The sequence below is a fragment of the Epinephelus fuscoguttatus genome, linkage group LG1 (assembly GCF_011397635.1).
Source record: "Epinephelus fuscoguttatus linkage group LG1, E.fuscoguttatus.final_Chr_v1".
Taxonomy (NCBI): Eukaryota; Metazoa; Chordata; class Actinopteri; order Perciformes; family Serranidae; genus Epinephelus; species Epinephelus fuscoguttatus.
The window spans coordinates 23,367,565-23,386,638 of record NC_064752.1 but is presented as its reverse complement, the minus strand read 5'-3'; the positions used below and the strand labels follow the sequence as shown (position 1 = coordinate 23,386,638).

General features: G+C 41.2%; 1 protein-coding gene across 2 annotated transcripts; it reads left to right on the top strand.

Annotated features, from left to right (window-relative positions):
* Positions 1-1,931: 1,931 nt before the first annotated feature.
* Positions 1,932-17,780, top strand: ddi2 (DNA-damage inducible protein 2). Of its 2 annotated transcripts, XM_049575864.1 has the most exons (11): positions 1,932-2,090; positions 2,246-2,417; positions 5,679-5,808; positions 6,409-6,714; positions 6,821-6,947; positions 8,120-8,247; positions 8,716-8,844; positions 10,661-10,764; positions 10,899-11,091; positions 13,621-13,669; positions 15,154-15,242. In XM_049575864.1, exons 2-10 carry the CDS (start codon positions 2,280-2,282, stop codon positions 13,629-13,631), a joined length of 1,266 nt encoding a protein of 421 aa, XP_049431821.1. In that variant the 5' UTR covers positions 1,932-2,090; positions 2,246-2,279; the 3' UTR covers positions 13,632-13,669; positions 15,154-15,242. The 2 variants fall into 2 exon arrangements, with proteins under 2 accessions (XP_049431821.1, XP_049431813.1); XM_049575856.1 differs by lacking the exon at positions 13,621-13,669 and having other exon boundaries at positions 15,154-17,780.
* Positions 17,781-19,074: the final 1,294 nt, after the last annotated feature.

Here is a 19,074-nt window from a genome sequence, read left to right as displayed (position 1 = left end):
TTCAGCTGTATAGTGTTAAAAGTTCTACAGAGCAGATGTTTCATGCTTACTAGAGGGGAAAGTAATGGGATTTTTAACAGATTTTTCTAGCTGCATGTTTCTAAAATCTATATTAAGGTCACCGTCTAAATGATGGTTGTCATGTAAGATCTCTTCACCCTCATCCTGCCAATATATTTAATAGACAGGGACAGCAGACTGGGGTCCCTGGGGACGCTAAGCATAAACTACAATAAAGTAGAGCCATCATAAGAAAATGCTAACTTATTTCTTCTCAAAATACTATTAGATATGTAAGTAATGGCATCTGACAAAACAAAAAACATACAGATTATTGCTGTTTTGGAAAAGGTATTGTCAATTTGTATATTGTCTAAAATGAAAATATATATATTTTCTTTAATACAAACTAGCTTTTAGCCTACTCTAAATACAATCCACCCTCCTTTTCCGAGCAGATTTTTGGACGCCTACAGCAGCAGGTGCAGTTTTCCTTGAATTGATTTATTAAATTTGATAGTCATAAAACATTTTATACATCTGATTTTAATGCCATCTTACCTCAGAGAAGAGCAGTATTTAGGGTCATCATCAGAGCACATGAGGAAACCTGTGTGCTGCAGCTGTCTGTCTCCTTAAGAGTGACTGACCTTAACTGAGTGATAAGTGCCTCTCCCCCACCTGAGAGAGAGTGAGTGAGTGATGCACGATATTGGATTTTTTGCAGATATCTAATATATCGATATATAACAACGTATTTGGCCGAAAACCGATACCAATATCGATATAACATCTTTTTTCCCCACCTAATTTTAGCGATCATCGAGTCTCTTCTGTAGTGGAATTAACATCATATTACGCATGCATACTCTTATTGTGATGGCCCACCAGCAGATACAACACTTTTCAATGTATATCATATTCAAAATAAGAAAAAGCATGTTGGACGACTGATACTTCATTTTAAAGCTGATATTGGCTGATACCAAAGATGTGCTGATATAATCATGCATCCCTACATTAAATTAGAACCCATGGCAAACATGAACTCAGTAAATAGTTCCCTCTTTTAAAACTGCATAAGAGAAATTTGGTGCTTTGGACTGGGGCCCCCAGGAGCCCAATACATTGGTGCTTTTAAAAAGCAAAACAGAAACAAAAAACACAACGATATGATGTCATTAGGAACATACTGACTGACAAACTCATGACAAAGTGGAAGGATAGGATAAAGCACCTGTGAGATATGAAAATAATATACCCCTAGTCTGCACACAGGATGTGCTCTGATTCATGTTTCCTGTAGTAGCGACATTTGCTTGGAATACAAAAGAACTATGTGGTTAGCACAATGCTCGGTTACTGTGGTTGAGTATAGAGGAAAAAACTGAAAAAATCCAAAGAAACACGCAGCACAGTAAAGACCAATTTTTGCATGAAGATATAATTCTTGCCCTGACTTTGAGGCTTAAATCCAGGCTGAACCTGCACTCACACCTTTACTTATTTTTATGTCTTAGTTTTCTATATAGATTTTTTTTATTTATGTATGCCCTTTTTATTCATGTTTGAATGTTGAAAGTTGTTATATGCCATATTTCCTTTAAAATGCATTATGTAAAGCATTCTGAAACGAGTTACATAAATTAACTTTGGTTTGGTTTTCTGTCACAGTGAGATTAAATGCACACAGCACTGACTGTTGCCTCCTCAAAGGCAGCTGTTGCAGCTTTTATGTAATGAACTCTGCTGTTTCATAAAGTAGAGATAATACTCAAAACATAACTATGAACAGTTTCATTTATACTAAATGCCGTGAGCCAAACACATAATGTTGCCGTCATATTAATTAATCAAAGTTTCATTATGCCTCGTCTTGATGTGTGTGTAATTCCATATGGCTCCAGTATGTGGCGATGGGACTGTGGCTTACAGTGTTTTAAGAGTAGAAGAAGAAGAAGTACTCACGACTGCAACTGCCGTAATGCGACATGTCGAAAAACAAACTGGATGAAATGCGGCACTACTGAGCAATACTTGATGTTGTTTAGTTGTTAAAAGAGAAACTGTCACACCAGGAATTTTACCCAGTAAGTGCAAAGCAGCCATCATCTTTCGGTGTACTATCAGTTTCCCCTTTGGCGCTTTTTGTACTGAAACACGTCTTAAAATTGGGAAAAATCCGAGTAACAGTTGGGTTTTCCTGTGTATAACAAGGAACTACACTAACCGCATTCTGTTGCAGCGGGTTCGTCTAGTGATCCTGCCCCAAAAAAGCGATGCTGGTCACCGTTTTCTGCGCGCCGAGGGATCGCCCAGAAACCACCTTCGCCCTCGATGTGTCCCCGGAGCTGGAGCTGAGAGACTTTGTAGCACTTTGTGAACTGGAATCAGGAATCCCAGCAGGGGAAATTCAGGTAGGACCCGGGCTATCTGTAGCCAGGGAGCTAACGGAGCTAGTAGCTAGCTAGCTGACGTGCTAGCATGAATCGGACTTTTGATGGACGGGGTGTTGCGAAACTTCGTTTATGAACAACAGAGAAATTTGTCGACTTGTTTCCCTAACGGTTATTAACGGCTAAATGCTGTTAGCCACAGTTGGTGACTTTAAGCTAACTGAAAGTCAAACTGAAAGCAAATTAACGAAGCTAGCTGTTGTCACACTAGTTTACAATCGAAAACGATACTTGTTCAGGCTAACGGTAACGCTTACACGAAGTCAGCCAAAATAACTGATATTCTTATAGCTTCAACGAGACAATTTTTTGTGTAACTGGTGCCCCAGTAACGTTAGTTAACGGTTTCGTCATGTTAACTTAAGATAAGAGGGACACGCTATCTTGACAGATTAAAATATGGTTTCAAAAACAAACGTTAACGTTACCCCAATAAACTGCATCCAGTTTGAACAGTGATATAGGTTACAGGGTGTGTGAATAGTTTTATTAAAACCTCAATGAGAGTTTTAACTGCCAGTTTTACGTTTATTGTGAAAGTGGAGCTATCAGGTTTCTAGTCTTAAAATACACTATAACTGAACCATATTCAGTGTGGCCATGCCATTAAAACCAACTCAGAAAAGCCTCTATTTCCGGTTGTATTGAGACCACCCTAAAACTTCAGTTAAAAGCCTGGTCCCAATTAAACGCCCAGTCCCTTTTACTAGCCCGGTGTGGCTACACATTTTGGCAATTAAAGGCCTGTCTCACTTAGAAGCCTGGTCTGGTTGAAAAGCAGTTCATTTGTATATAACTGGGCTGTTGGTTACCTCAAAGTATGGGTCCATTACTCGATTACTGTGCAAGTTATTCATATTCCTTTAGTCTATAAGGGTCCTCAGATCAAAAGAATCAAAAGGGTTGTTCATAAAAATTAGTCCAAGTTGCAAGTATTGTTTTACCAGGATAAAGTGGTGTTTTGTCAGTATGCAGGGTGCCATAATCCGCAAGTGCCGTAACTCACTCGATTTGCTGTCTGTCAGAGCTAGATCAAATGATTGATTCATAATTGATATATTATCTGAAGCCTAATTTTTATACAATCACTACTCATACTGGTTTAAATAAACATTTTTAATTGTATTTCCTGATTTTTTTCAGAGCAACAGTTTTAGGTGAAAGGAACTGAGTTTACATTCAACTCTACTTTTGCTTTAAGAGCAATAGGTAATGTTGGAGTGAGACAAAATAACATGGAACTGAATAGCTGAGGATTCAGCCGAGAGATAGACTGGTCAGTCATTAAAGTTTAAGGGTCCAGTGTATATGGGGCGTCGGTAGCGTAGTGGATAGTGCCGGCACCCCATGTACAGAGGCATCACCTTGCTGCAGCGGCCACGGGTTCGAATCCAGCTCGCCGCCCTTTGCTGCATGTCAGTTCCCACTCTCTCTCTGTCTCCCCATTTCACTCTCCGTCCTGTCAATAAAGGCAAAAAGCCCATAAAAATAATCTTTAAAAAAAAGTGTCCAGTGTATATGATTAAGGAGGATATATTGGCAGTATTGGAATATAATATAACATGTGTTTTCAAGTATGTTTTTTTTTTCAATCACCTGAAGAAAAAAAAAAAGATCATTTATTCAATATCTTAGAATGAGCTGTATATATCTCCATGAGGAGCCGGTCTTTGTCCATGGAGTCCTCCATGTTGTTGCAATAGCCCAGAACGGACAAACCAAACACTGGCTCTAGAGTGGGCCAGTCACACCATAGTTAGCAGCCTCTCAGTGATGAGCAGGGTTGGAAAAACACTGATTTTATAATTTGAAATTAATTTATTCAGTGTTTTTACCAGCTTAATCACTGCGTCCATTTATATTGGACATGAAGAGACCTCTGCAAATAATTTGGCTCCCAGTAAAAACCTGAACAATGAGCACTGAAGGAAATCTAACTAGAGGTTTCATCTTTTTGCAATCTGCAATCCTCACCTCTAGATTAGGGATGGACGATATTTGATTTCTTTCTGATATGTAACAACTCATTTGACCGATAACAGATATCAGTATATCCACATCTTTCCCTACGTAATTTAAGTGATTGTCGAGTCTCTTCTGTGGTGGAATTAACATCATATTATGCATGCATACTCTTATTGTGATGGCCCACCAGCAGATGAAGACATGAAATACAGTACTTTTCATTGTATGTAATATTTATTCATGGTGTAAATTAAGAAAAAGTATGTTGGCCAATTCCAATATTTCATTTTAAAGCCAGTGTTGGGCGATACCGATGATGTGGCAATATCATCGTACAGTCCTACTCTAGATGCCACTAAATCTCACTCAGTTTTACACGCTGCTCCTTAAAGTTAATCTGCAATTATGGAAATTTGGTTAATGGTTTAGTTTAAATTCAATTTCCAAGCAAAACTGCCAAAGGCCCCCCCCCCCCCCCCCCCCAGTAGGATTAGCCACTTTGTCTGACTGTACAGTGCAATCCATTACTACTTAGGGGTGTAAAACACAAGTGTAATCACAAGTGGATATTATATCGATTCTTTGAACAATGATACAATATTTGCTGATATCACAAAGTCTGCCATGATACGATTTTAATTCAGTTCATTTCAGTGGCTTGTATTCAGTATGGGACAGTACCAGTAAATATCCTCACTGTCTTTTTCTTAGCTGCTTACCTTTGTCTGCCTGGTGCTAGGCAGCTAGTACTGTTTAAATATTTAGGAAGGAGGTGTGCTTAGACAGAAGTGACACAGACACGCCATGGGAATTTAAAAACAAAGGTGTATCTCAAAGATGACAATGTGCAGCGATGTTTTCACTCTGGATCATTGATCATAAACTGGATATGTTACTCCCCTGTTACTACTGTCTTAAAAATCAGGGTTCCAAGATCGCCTCATTTCCCTTCATAAATAATACAGCTTGGTCAGTTTGTTATAAAACGTGTGTGGGTTGGCAGGAAACAGAAAGTGAGGATGATAAATTAACCCAAAACAAATACATTGACACCACGACACAAGTCAAGTGGCTAGCAGTAATATAACCTTGTAGATCTGGATTGTAAGGTCGTTGCTGCTGTCAGGTAGACCTCTTAGTTGATCAGCCAGTAAAGTTATATAACATATTTTAGTCTGTTTTACTTACAGGAAAATAGAGCTTGCAAAATGATGAAGACATGATATAAAATTGAATTCTGTATATTTCCATAAACAGATCACATATGTAGAACAGCCCCTAAAAGACCCTACTCGTGCCTTGGGGACCTATGGCGTTAAGGATGGAGATGTGGTGGTTCTCAGGCAAGCTGACAGAAGGCCACCACCAACTCAGCCAGCCTTTCCAGGTAACCCACGTGTTTGTTGAAATAATATAAATGCTATTGATTTAGATCTGTTGCCATATTCCCCTTAAGATGTCAATCACTGTACATTAAGTTCCCATGAAATTGCTTTATTGTGTAATATTCCTCCGTGGTTTGTTGTTTTTCCACAAGATGACGACTGATGGGTTTGGACTAGACTTTGAGACCAACATAAATTGAGAGTTCAGAAATAAGCAGGACAAGAACAAAAAAAGGGCACAGATGGATAACAGCGACTGCTTATTTCACTATTTAATAGTTTGAGCATTTGGCAGTGGAACATTCATTTAACCTGTGTTACTGCTGCTAGTTCTAGTTAGTGACAAGCAGGTATTTTTTTTATCGTGGGAGGGGTTGGACGGTTGCTCCAAAATCAAGATAAGATAGCAAAAGTATGAGGAAAGTATGTGCAGGTTACAGGATGAGAAATGTGTTGATTTTAAAAAGCAGAGGTATACATCTAGGAGCACAAGACAACACTATTGAAAAGACATGAAGATGAATGCATCATCTATTTAGTGAGCAGAGTTCTTGCACATGCAAAATGCTAACCTATCACTATTTATCCTCCACGCTCCTTAGGTCTGCCCCATATTGACTTTCGTTCGATCACAATCCCCGGCACCTCTTCTTCAACTAGTCAACGCGGTGCCATAAGGCCTCAGCAGCAGCAACGGGCTCCACCTGCGCCCTCGTCGCAGCCACAGCCTCAGCAGCCACAGCGCGCCTCACAATCTTCCACGCCAATGGCCTTTCGTGGTTCCTCTCCTCAGGGGCTGGATGACCCTGCCTTACTCCAGCAGATGCTATTATCTAATCCACATGAGCTTTCACTCCTCAAGGAGCGAAACCCACCGCTTGCTGAGGCCCTGCTGAGCGGAGACTTAGGTAAACCAAAAAAAAAAAAAAAAAAGAGCTGTTGATTGTCACCTGCCACGATTTATGTTCACCTGTAATCAGATTTGAACTGGTCTTGTTACTGTAACTGTCTCAGAGCGTTTCACCAAAGTGCTGCTGGAGCAACAGCAGGATCGAGCCAAGAGAGAGCAGGAGAGGATCAGACTTCTGACTGCTGATCCTTTTGATTTGGATGCCCAAGCGAAGATTGAGGAGGACATCAGGTATAGTGCAGAGACCATACTTTTTTTTTTTTTGTTGAATATTCATTATGCAACACATTATACCTCTTGTCTTTAGCATGGTACAGCCTCAGTTTTACTTCCATAATGAGATATTGTGGTGTAATAATTAAAGGGCTGGGTATCATTTAAAAACATTACGACACAAGCTTAAAGTGATACCGATACCAGTACATTACTTCATGCAGTTCCCATCATGTGAATGAAGTGGCGTGTAACATAGCCATACTTTCAAATGTTTTCATGGCATCTCAGCATGCTGAACTGTCAACTTCTTCAACAAACCACATCAGGGCTTGACGCTAACTTTTTCCCAAGGAGCACATGTGCTCCTAAGTTGAGAAAGTAAGGAGCGCACAAAGAACTTTAGGGGCACAATGTAAATTGATCAAATAATGTGTTTTCCGTAATAAACGTGATGCAAATAGACATTTACAAGCAAATTATGTAATGAATTTGTATACAAAATGTACAGAAAGGTAAAATCATCAAGTTTCATATTTTTTTATTGACAAAAATATAGGCTGCTTCGGCTGATTTTTTTTTTATGCGCACATGTGCCCCCAAATATTTTTTACAGTTCGCACAAATCTATTTTTTGTCGCAAATGCGAGTGAAACGCTCGCACTGTCGAGCCCTGCACGTACTGCATGGGTTGTAGCTGCTGCTGCAGGAGTGTGAGCTTTTCCCTGCTGACAGTTGTGAGAGTCTGCTCAGCCGCATGCACAATGACGGGACTAACTGTTAGCATCACACAGCTAATGTCATCAACAGCTATTAAGGGGTTACTGACTGAGTTTGTTAGGAACATTTAGCGGCTGGGGGTCAAATGTTAGCCGCTGCTGCTGTATTAGCTCGTGCTAACTGGGCAGACATTGAACTGATCGTTTGTCGGAAGGGGAGGGGCTCTGGAAACGGCAGCAACAGAAAGTTTGCTGATTTGGACAGTCCTAGATCAGACCCCTTGCACAAAAAGGATCGAATGTTGGTATCATTCGATAGTATGATAGTATCATACCCAGCCCTAAATTATTTTGTAATGTAATGAAATTTGCAATTTTCCTGAATTTGACGAGGTTGTTCACCAAAGTAAGGCAGCGTGTTTTCATTTGTTTTAAAAAACTCAAGCCTCTTCTTCTTTGTGAATATTCCAGGCAGCACAATGTGGAAGAAAACATGACCATTGCAATGGAGGAGGCCCCAGAAAGCTTTGGACAGGTGGTTATGCTCTACATTAACTGCAAAGTCAATGGGCACCCTGTGAAAGCTTTTGTTGACTCAGGTAATGAGCATTAAATCCTGATCCCATTTGAATACGTAACAAAATTCTGGCCGTAAATGGGAATGGTACTGAAATGTTGGTGTGCTGCTAGATTGTGCTTTAGTTTTTGTTTGTATCTTAACAGATAAATAAAAGAAAAGTGTTTGTAGCTCAGTGATTTGAAAATGTATCAGTATCTGAATTCACTGTACTCGGAGAATACGCTGATGCACACAGGTCTGCATGTCTGTAAATTATAATCGATTTCAGCCGCTTGTGTCTGTGATCTCATTCCCCTTGTGATTGTTACAAGACCAGTATGACTCAGCCAAGATCTGGAAGAGTAACTTCATCCTGGAGCACAGAAATATGATACATTTATTGCACCATGTGGGCTTACACAGCATTATATTCCCCTTTTCATTGCACAGGCCAGTTTAGGTTTTTGATTAGGTTTAAACATTTTATCTTGACGTTCCTTGTTTTTAGGAGCCCAGATGACCATCATGAGCCAAGCGTGTGCTGAGCGCTGTAACATCATGCGGCTGGTGGACCGTCGTTGGGCGGGGATTGCCAAGGGAGTGGGCACCCAGAAGATCATTGGCAGAGTTCACTTGGGTGAGTGTCGTTGTTTTTTTGTTTTTTTTTTTTGTTTTTTTTTAACTTGAGAAACACATCAGAAACGCATCAGACTAGTTCCTTCCAAAAAAAAAAAAAAGTTATATACAGATTTTGCTGACTTGTTCCTACTTACAGTTGCACAAAAGCTGTGTGCAGTTTGCAAGCATGCTGAATGGTTAGATAGTCTGTCATAGCACAATGACTGGGTGTTTTTGAGTCCACTTCCTATTGACGTTCAACCATAATTACGGTTTGAAATGAGTAATTCCAAGTGATGATTTAACTGTGGTGATTTAACGCAACTTGTGGTTATGCTGTGAATTGCTGTGTAAGGAAAGCTGTCAGCGCAGTTCAACAAACACAAAGTAACTTCCTGCATATCCACACACTAGCAAAGCTTACTACTCAGCATGTCTTTTAAACTGCAAACAGAGACATAAACTGGTTTCAGAGATTGTCTAACACTAGGGAAGGTGGAATCATTTTCCTTCAATCTAGGGATGAGAACTGATAGATTTTAGTGATGCCAATGCCATCATTGATTCATTTTATCTGTCTGATTCTTTATTGATTCCTGATCAATTTTCCGTGTGGAAAAAAGTAGGCCTACAGAGGTTTTCAGCATCAGTGCAAGTGTTTTATTATCAGTTAGTCTAAACACACTGTAGAAAAAAATTGAAAAAACGAATGCATGTCCTCATCTCCTACAGGCTATAAGATTTTAGCAGTCTGTTAAGTTTATTTACACTGTGTGACATGGATCTAATAAACCTAGGTTTGATGTTGTTGTAAGCAGACTGTACAATGACAGTGCCTACTGAATCGCAGGCTATGACGCACGATGCAATAGTTCCCCATACTGAGTGTGCAAGGATGCTGCACAGGTTTTAACTTCTTCAACTGTGAAGCACAACATAGATGGTCACATTAGTAACCTTAAGTTTTGTGGACACAATATAGTGAGGTATGTCTGTATGATTGATTATGTTTGCTAGCTGCTAGGTTGCTCACCTGGCAGTTGCAACTCCACTTGCCACTATTTCCTTCCGTGCTTAGTCCTTTAGGCATTGATTGTAAGAGGTGGATGACACATCAAACAAGCAAGGTACCTGCTGCCAAAACTCAGCAAGGTTTTCCTCTTTGCTGGAACCCCACATATTTTTTCTAACAGTTTTGCCTCCATGGCATGCTGGGTTTAGCGCAAGTGTATCATTTCATGCTGCATTTCTATTGGTTGGTTAGTAGACGTAGGTGGTAACAGCAGTCACACAGTGAGATGGTCATCCTAAACTTGTGACACCATCAGAATTTTATCCCAGGCTGTCTTTGATGACAAGATTGTGACAACGGCCAACCTTGAATCTCTCTCACTGCGTGAAGGAGGACCATTGTTTAGAGCCACAACCAAAAATATGGCCACATTTCTTTTGTTGGTCATCTTTTGTCTGGTACAGCCCAAAATTGCACAGTGTATACCAGGCTTTGCTTGAAATTCTCATTTTGCAAACATTACAAGCAGTACTGTCATCTTTCTTCATGGAATGAAGCCACACTTTGGACTGTTTTCCCCTCCACTGTTACTCCGTCTCGTTGCAAGTTTAACTGTATTGTTTGCAATGCACAACTGTTCGAAAAACATGCTGGCATTGATAAAAGAATTGATAGGCTCAGAGGCATATAATTCTGATGGATTGGAAAATTTGGAATCGGTTCTCAGTTTCCATCCCTAATTCTCTCAGCTGCGTCCATACTCAATTCTCTGCTGGACATTTCAGTGCAGTTAAAATTGTGCTGTCTCGTTGCTCTCATGTAGCTCAGGTCCAGATAGAGGGGGACTTCCTCCCTTGTTCTTTCTCCATCTTGGAGGACCAGCCAATGGACATGCTGCTTGGCCTGGATATGCTGAAGAGACATCAGGTGTGAGCCCCTTTTATCTGATCACAGTATGCTGTACAGTATTGGAATTAATTAGTTTTATGTTCTCTGTACACAGAATGTAGAGGAAAGTTGAAGAATATCTGGGAGCATTACTTGTCCTGTTTTTCTTGCAGTGTTCGATTGACCTGAAGAAAAGCGTCCTTCTTATAGGCACTACAGGCACCGAGACTCGCTTCCTGTCTGAAGCAGAGCTGCCAGAGTGTGCCCGCCTGGCATACGGAGCAGAGGGGCGCGAAGACGCCCGTCCAGATGAGATAGCCGACAGAGAACTGGCAGAGGCACTTCAGAGGTCCATACAGGAAAGTGGTAAGAAACAGGCTGCCATCCCTGCTCCTCAGCCTGTTTTTCATTGGGCTTGTTTGAGCTCAGTTAGAACCACATTTGCATGTGCCACTTTACAGCTTCTTACTCTCAACCCCATTTATGCAGTCATCTGAATTTCAGTCACATGATCACTTCATGTCATCACCTCAGCAAATTAAATGTGCTTTAGAGTAAGACGAGGTCAGGACATTGAGAGATGCCTGTCAGGAAAATATGATCATAGAAGATAAATTAAGTTTTGGATGAGATCAAGCTCTTTAGGCTTAAAGGGTAACACTCATGATTTGTTTGTTTTGGCTTGTGTTTTTTTGTATTTAGAGTGTCCTTGGGTTGAATGAAAGGCAGTTAAAACTGAATTTATCATCATGATGAAACCACAGAGCAGTCTTCTGTATGCCTTTGTCTAGTTTTTAGCTGCCCTTTATGGATGTGCTATTGTCATCATTTGCTGTGGTTTTTAAACACCCAGTGTATAACAAGATACTTTGGAGAAAACACCTAACCACTGATGGCTCCATTCACACTTAATGGAGCCTAATCATCAGTACTGAGTGTGTCTTCTTGCAGCGAGTTCAGTGTAGACTGTTAACATTTTGTCAGATTCTGTGTTAGCCAACAGTGCAGATGGATCCTGAAGGAGTGTGAAAACAGCACTTGAAGCCACCTACAGACAAACTGAAAGGGACATCTAGTGCCAGTAGAGCCGTTGGTGGTGATTTGTGCGAGCAGGATTATGCTACACAGTAAATCAGTGAGGTATGGCGGCAGCATTACAGAAATGCATTAGAATCAGAATCAGAAAACCTTTATTGTCCCTTGCAAGAAGCAATGGAAATTTATCTTTGATGTGCTCACAAATGTACATAGAATAAAAACACAAATTAAAACACAGTTTAAACATAGAATATCAATGCAGAATAAATACGCATACACATTGCATTTTTATTGTGATTAATTCTTCTCGTAATTATGATTTCTGTATCAAATCATCTGCCATGAGGTTGAACAGTCACTAAAAATGCCTGCACAGTGTTGGCACAGTAAGGATAATCCCAATGTTTTAAACAAAAGACTTACACCATGCATTTAAAATTAGGTAGCGGTGGCATAGTCGTGTTGGTTAAATGGTCGGTTAAGGTTTGTGAGATAGCTTTCTAATGACTATGAGATGGCAATCTCATAGTGATGTATTATGATGAAATATTGTGTAGTATTACATGAAAGTGTGTTTGTACAGTTGTCAGTCAAAATGCTTGCTCTGACATAACCGTTAGCATGATGACCTGCTAATAATATTTGACTGTAGCTGGCTGGTGTCACTTTATCTCAGTGTTTGGGCAATCTGATGAGATATACCAAGTGCTGACTAGTCATTTAATTCAGTTTATGTCTCTGTAGCTATTCTATACATACATATCTCTGAATGTATGAGGACATTTTTGCCAATGTTGGAAATAAATGAGCAGGACTGTTTTAGACAATATTGGCCATTTAGATGATTTCAACATCCATGTGATGAAGTTTTGTGGTCTCTCAGGTATTTAAAGGGATGTGTTGCAGATTTTCAACCAGGTCTGTGTCACTGTGGTTTGGGGTGTATGTGCAGATGAACAATGTCTGGCTTCCCCCCATGCCAGCAGCACCAAGAATCCACTGGATGACACGAAATGTGTCATCTGCAGACAGGCAGGGAACTCCAGTTGTTCATGGCCCGGGAGTGGAAGGGCACCTTTACACCGTTAATGTGCACACACTCCCCACACTGGGGTGACACAGACCTGGTTGGAAATTGGAAAAGTATCCCTTTAATTCACTGGATTAATACAGACATTCTTGTGCAGTTACTTTGTCCATTAACATCATGATATGTAACAATATTGCGATACAAAGTGACATTGTCTGTGATAGATGAGTCTATCCATAGCTCCAACTCCTACTTGGGTATAAAAGTAACTGTTGGAGGATCTGTTGTAACATTTGAGATAATCACAGCATAATCACTGAAGTGTTTCCCTTTTAATGCTTTTCAAGGCTTGCATTAACATTTGTGCTATTGCCATAGATGCACTTAGTCTTTGTTGTTGTTGTTTCCATCAGCCAGTCATGTCGGGTAATGGCTGCACATTGATGAATGGAATGTAAACAAAAGCAGCAGCAGTTGAGTCGTAAAGAATTTGTGTGGACTCTGTTGTGTAATCAGGCATTCCTCCACTAGAGAAGAGGCATCAATCAGCTGTTGAATCAGTTTTGGTTTTGATTATCATGGTTAATTTTGATCCAAGCGTCCGACTTGCGTGACCTCGATTGAGCTTTCTGAGGTTCAGTGACAGGTTATGTGACTACACTGTGACTTATCTGTTAGGACATAGGCTCAAGTTGTTTTTGGATGACACTTTTCACATGTGTGTGTGTGAAAAGGCTGATAGGTTGGTGCATGCTCTGTGTGTGACTGCTAACTTTCTCCGTCCCTTTGCATGATGTGTGTGGTGTGCGCCCTAACCCCCTGAGCAGGACAGCACTGATGCATTTGGAGACAGCTGGAGAGGGCCCTACCAACCAGGTACTGCAAATTCACAAGTCCATTGCCAGTGCTAAGTCCATTGCTATTTATGTCTTTTATTTTGCTGTTATTTTGCTGCTGGATTGGTTAATGGATGTTGTACTTTTGTTTCCACACATCATGTATTTATTCTGAATACACATAACTGTTAAAAACAGGAAAATGCAGCACAGGTTACAAACTATATGTGCAGGGTATTCAAGAATTTGAAGAGTTTCAGTAAGGACATTTGAGTTATTGGTTGTTTCCTTAAATGCATATAATCCAAAGTAAAGGAATACGTTAAATGGCCACTTTTATATCAATTACTTTTACTGTGTTATGTTGAATTTGTTTTCCTTGCATGGCTGTTGAACAAAGAATCCAAAAACAGAAAATTCTTCCATCAAAACATCTGTTAACAGACTCTCACACAGTTTGTGCAGTATCATCAAAGTCTAATTTGTCCAGACGTATGCTCCGTACATCCCAAACAGACAGCTCTTTCTGACGAGCCAGACTCCACTGACAAAAACTGTAATTTTACCTCCCTGAACACAGGAGCTGCTGGTCCTCCGCTGCCTTAATTGGTTAGTTTATTTGGTGAATCCAAACTAACCCTTTAAAACACCAAAGTCACGCAATAAAACAAGTAAACTGATCAAGGCAACAACATAGACTGTAATAAAAATTGACATAGCTACCGTCACATCACCCATTGGTTTGTGGACTCCCATTTTGAAGCCTCAAGGTCGGCATTTCAGTCCTCGCCATCTTGTGACCATATTTGCAAGAGGCTGGCACTGTGAAGGAGTGACGGATGGATCTGACTGAGAAGCTGAGGATGATATCGGCAGACAGCCTGTCACTCAAAGCAGCCCGCCCTTAATTATGTATATCTTTTAAGCTTTAATAAAATGTAAACAGGTGAGTTTTACAGTTGCACAGACAGTTGTCATGAATGGGGAAATTAGCTTTGGAGATCAAAAACTGCTTTTTGTACCAGGCTGTAAATGTGTTTATTTCTGCCATAAAGCTGGAATTTTTAACATGGGGGTCTATAAGTATTGACCAGCACCTGGAGCCAGCCTCAAGTGGCTGTTAACAGAACCTCTTCATGAAGGTAAAATTCTGTTTTTGTCAATAGAGTCTGGCTTTGAGGAGGACATAGATAGTTTCACTTTCATTTCAGTTCCCCGGCATACAACTGGATAAATCAGACTTGGATGATACTGCACATGTCGTGTTCAAGTTTGTAGACTGATATTTTGTTATAGTTTTGCTTAAACCCCAACCCCTGTGAGTTCAATCCATCTAGAATTATCATTTTTGGAGTCTTTGTTCACCAGAAGCATATGAGAAAAAACTTTGTCCTCACAATTCCAAGCTAACACGTGGTGAGTAATTGATATACAAATGGTCATTTAGGGGGTGCAGTATTCCTTAATGCTTCCAGATGGATCCACACTCTGTTTTATTCTCATTTATATTTTCCTTTACAATAGACACTGCAGATGGACAAACTACCTCACCGCAGCCCCCACCATTTACATTACCCAGAACCTTAGACCAAATGTCCTCATCCACCTCCCCTTCCCAGAGTCCTTCCTCTGGCCAGCCCCAAACTCTGGATCGCTCTCAGTCTGCCCCGGCCGCCATGGAGCAGACCTTAGCACCAGAGCTGTGCCAGGACCAACCTGGCCTCCAGGAGCTTCCTCTACCCTCGTCCTCAGCAGAGGATGCTGTTTCTATCCCGCACCAGGTCCACCCTCAGCCTCTGCCTGTCCATAGCAACTCCAAAGTGCCCCCTATCCCCAGTCCCTCAACAGACGTCCTCCCTACATTTACCCCTTCTGCGGACATGACGACAGAATCCCAGTGTCCTGATGAGAGAGAGGGGGAGGTACAGGCTGGCCATGCAGAGGGGGATGCTGAAGCAGATGAGATGATGACCAGCCCTATGCTTCCCCAACCAGAGGAACTCTCCCCCATTCAACCCATGGAGCAGGAGGCAACTGAGTCTGACGTCGCAGATGCCACAGAAGCCTGTCCGAGTGCTCCTAGCCAACCTGACTCGGTTGAAATGGACTCCCCCGCTGCCTCCCAGGAAGTAGTGTCCTCTGAGAGGGACCAGCCCGAAGGAGAGCACTGCTCCAGCTCTGACAGTATCCCGTCGCTGGCGGCCGCACTGAGGGAGCTACACGAGCTGCTGGTGTCAAACAATCGTGCTCATTCACAAAACCGCAGCGCCTCCTGCTCCCCTTCACATCCGTTCAGACAGGAAACAGACGAAGTGGCCCCCGGGCCATGCAACCCGACACCCGAAAACACCCACCCCTCTACTGCCATCACAGCCGGTGCAGAACCAAGCGATGCCAAAGCCAACTATGCTGCTGCTGTGTCTGATGAGGGACCATCTAAGTGTCTTGTGCCTGACCTCTCTGGCCAGGATGAGCATCTGGGCGGGGATACAGCAGAGACTGTGGAGGAACAAGGACCACCGCAGTGTCCAGACGGCTCCGGGGAGAGGATGGTGGATAGATGCGGGCAAGATGAAGGAAATAACATCAACAGTTTTCAGCCTGAGCCAGAGGCTCCTCCCGATCCTGCAGGGGACCTGGAGGTCAGGGAACCTCCTGAAGGGCAGCAGGGAAGAGGGGTTGCAGATGGACGAGCCTCTGGCACCAACACCCCAGACACTCTTGGCCTCCAGACTGAGCACACTTTCCTCAGCCCTCTGTCTATGGCAGTGGGCTCACCTGAGGAAGTCACGAGCACCTCCTCCCCTTCAACCCCTCCTCTGGCTCAGGCTCCACAGCTCACGTCTCCAGCCTCTCCCCTCCCTTCTCCGCATCCCTTTATAGAACAATTTCCAGCTGAGCACATCCAGAGAATCCAGGCAGCAGGCTTTTCTGCCAGGGAGGCTGCAGAGGCACTGGAACAAGCCCATGGGGTTGTGGAGCTGGCTCTGCTGGCTCTATTAGCTCGCAGTATCACTGTGCCCACCTAGACTCCTAACTAGTCATACGAGTCCCCAGCCTCCCAACTCAGCATCTGTCTTATTTATATCTTGTTACTGATCCAGATGTCTCAGTCCCTTCTTAGCAGGGAGCACGTATAAACACAGGGAAATGCTGTCTCTTGGTTTGTCGTACAGAATATCCAAGAACAAACAGGACAACTGGTAAAACTTTTCTGGATGTTGCAGATCTGTGAGGTGTGTTTGCATGCAGATGTTTTGGGTGGCCACCCATTTCATTGGTTTTTAGAGATTTGGTATGGTAGATTGATTTTTCTTCTGGTTTTGTCGTCCAAAGTTGATACATTAAATGCCCAATGTATGTTTTTTTTTTGTTTTGTTTTTTGACCATTAAACATTCTAAATTTCCCCTTTGATATGTTATAAAACTATTGTTGTTTAAGTTGTGGAGCATCAAAAAAAAATCTCAAAAGGGAGTAACGTTACTCCTGTTTCTTGTTCCAGAATAACTGTCTGGTGAGTTTTATATCATTCAGCACAAATATGAATATTTGAAGCAATTTGCTGATGAATAAAGCACCATGTTGATTTTTATGTTTGTAGCCCCTTCAGTTTATATATCAGAACCCAGTGCTGAAAAAGCTACATCGTGAGCACTGCTGCAGTTCAGAAGGGTTGATCTTTACTGATCGCGTTTACAAATAGTGAAAAAAGTGAAAGCCCCGAATATCCACGGCCATTATCACACTAAAATATCAAGTGAGCCACAAGTGTGTTTGTGACGTATGATCATTGATGGCATTTTTCAGTTCAGTATGTGTATTACAGAAGGTATCTTGTACTGTACGTATTATTCTCCACAGTTTGAAAGCTTTGCCATGTGTAGATTACACAACTGTTTGTAGCTCCTGTTCAGACAGTCATTTTATTTTGTGTCAAATCATCATAGTGTGTGTTCATACCTTTAAAAAAAACAAACACCCATTTTCATTTTGTAATCTGTTAGAATATTGCCATGTCAGTACATCATATATCAAGGATTTTAATGGCTTTATTTGAGTCATATACCAACAATGTTCAGGCAGATTGAATTATCTACTTTTATCTTGTATGAAATTTTAAATTGCAAATAAAATGAAACTAGTATTTGTACACGGTGTGAATTTATTTATTTTTTACTCCCTTTACTTCAAGTGTGATTAGAGCTGCATTTTTAAAATTAAGCCATTCTGAAATGGTAATGTTCTTTTTATACATACAGTGACAACAAAAATCAGTGTACGCTACTGAGTCAGCAGTTTAATATGTTGCTTCAATATGTGCACCAATGCATCTCAGACGCTGTTTCTTAGGCTGTGTTCAACCTGCAGGCAAAAGTAGCCAAAATCCAATTTGTTAGTTTGCTGCGTTTGTTTGTTTTTTGGGGGCTTTTTTCCCATAACAGTGTAAACAGCACAAATCACATAGAATCTGATCTTTTCAGTTAGGATTTGTGCATGTATTTATTTACTTTATTTTATTTTTTGTTATGCAACATCAGACTGAACAGTTGTATTGGAATTCATGCAACTTTTTCATGACTCTAGATCAGGGGTTAGCAACCTGTACTACCAAAAGAGCCATTTTTGGCCAAAAAAAAAAAAATAAGCTTTCTTAATCTGTCTTGAACCACAATACATATTTGTGCCATGAAGTGACGGTAACACAACCTAGTAACTTAAATTAGCCTGTAAACATTTATTAAAGGTCTAAATGAGCATTCATGCATATGTTTTACAACAAAATAGCTACTCTGCAGTGGGCTATTTCTGATTGTTTAGTACTTAAACTTTGCAGCGTCAGTGGTGAAAGCAAACAAATCTGTCCACTCACTATTAAATTCTCTATTTTCCTTTTTGGATTTGGAATCAATAGCTAGCCTCACTAAGGAAGACGAAGCATTGCTGTTGAGATTCTGCAAAATTTTAGAAAAGATTCTAGGAAAGGCCGTAGATGTATGACCTGCATAGCTGACGAGATGTTAGATGTTTTTATTCAGTGTATAGGCTGCACATTTCTACAATTGGAAAATGTAGGAATCACTCTACTGCTACAGCAGTGATAAATGAAAGCCAGCGGGGAAGGGTCAAAGAGCTGTGGGTGGCTCCTGAGCTGCAGGTTGCCTTCCCCTGCTCTAGATCAACATTCATCACAATGTTGCACTGGTGGGAATCGATCTGTGAATGTAAGCCCATAACACAGATGTAGTTAAAAGTAGCCCTTAACATCAAGAAACTATCAACTGTGAAGCCATTCACATTGCCATTTTACCACTCCTGGCTCCAACCCTGCATCCACACACACACATCCATACAGAAGTAGCAGCCATTGGCTCCAAAAATTTGGCTCTTCTGCCTTATCTTTGTCATCATCTGCTCACAAATATGCTGGCTTCCACTGAAAATGA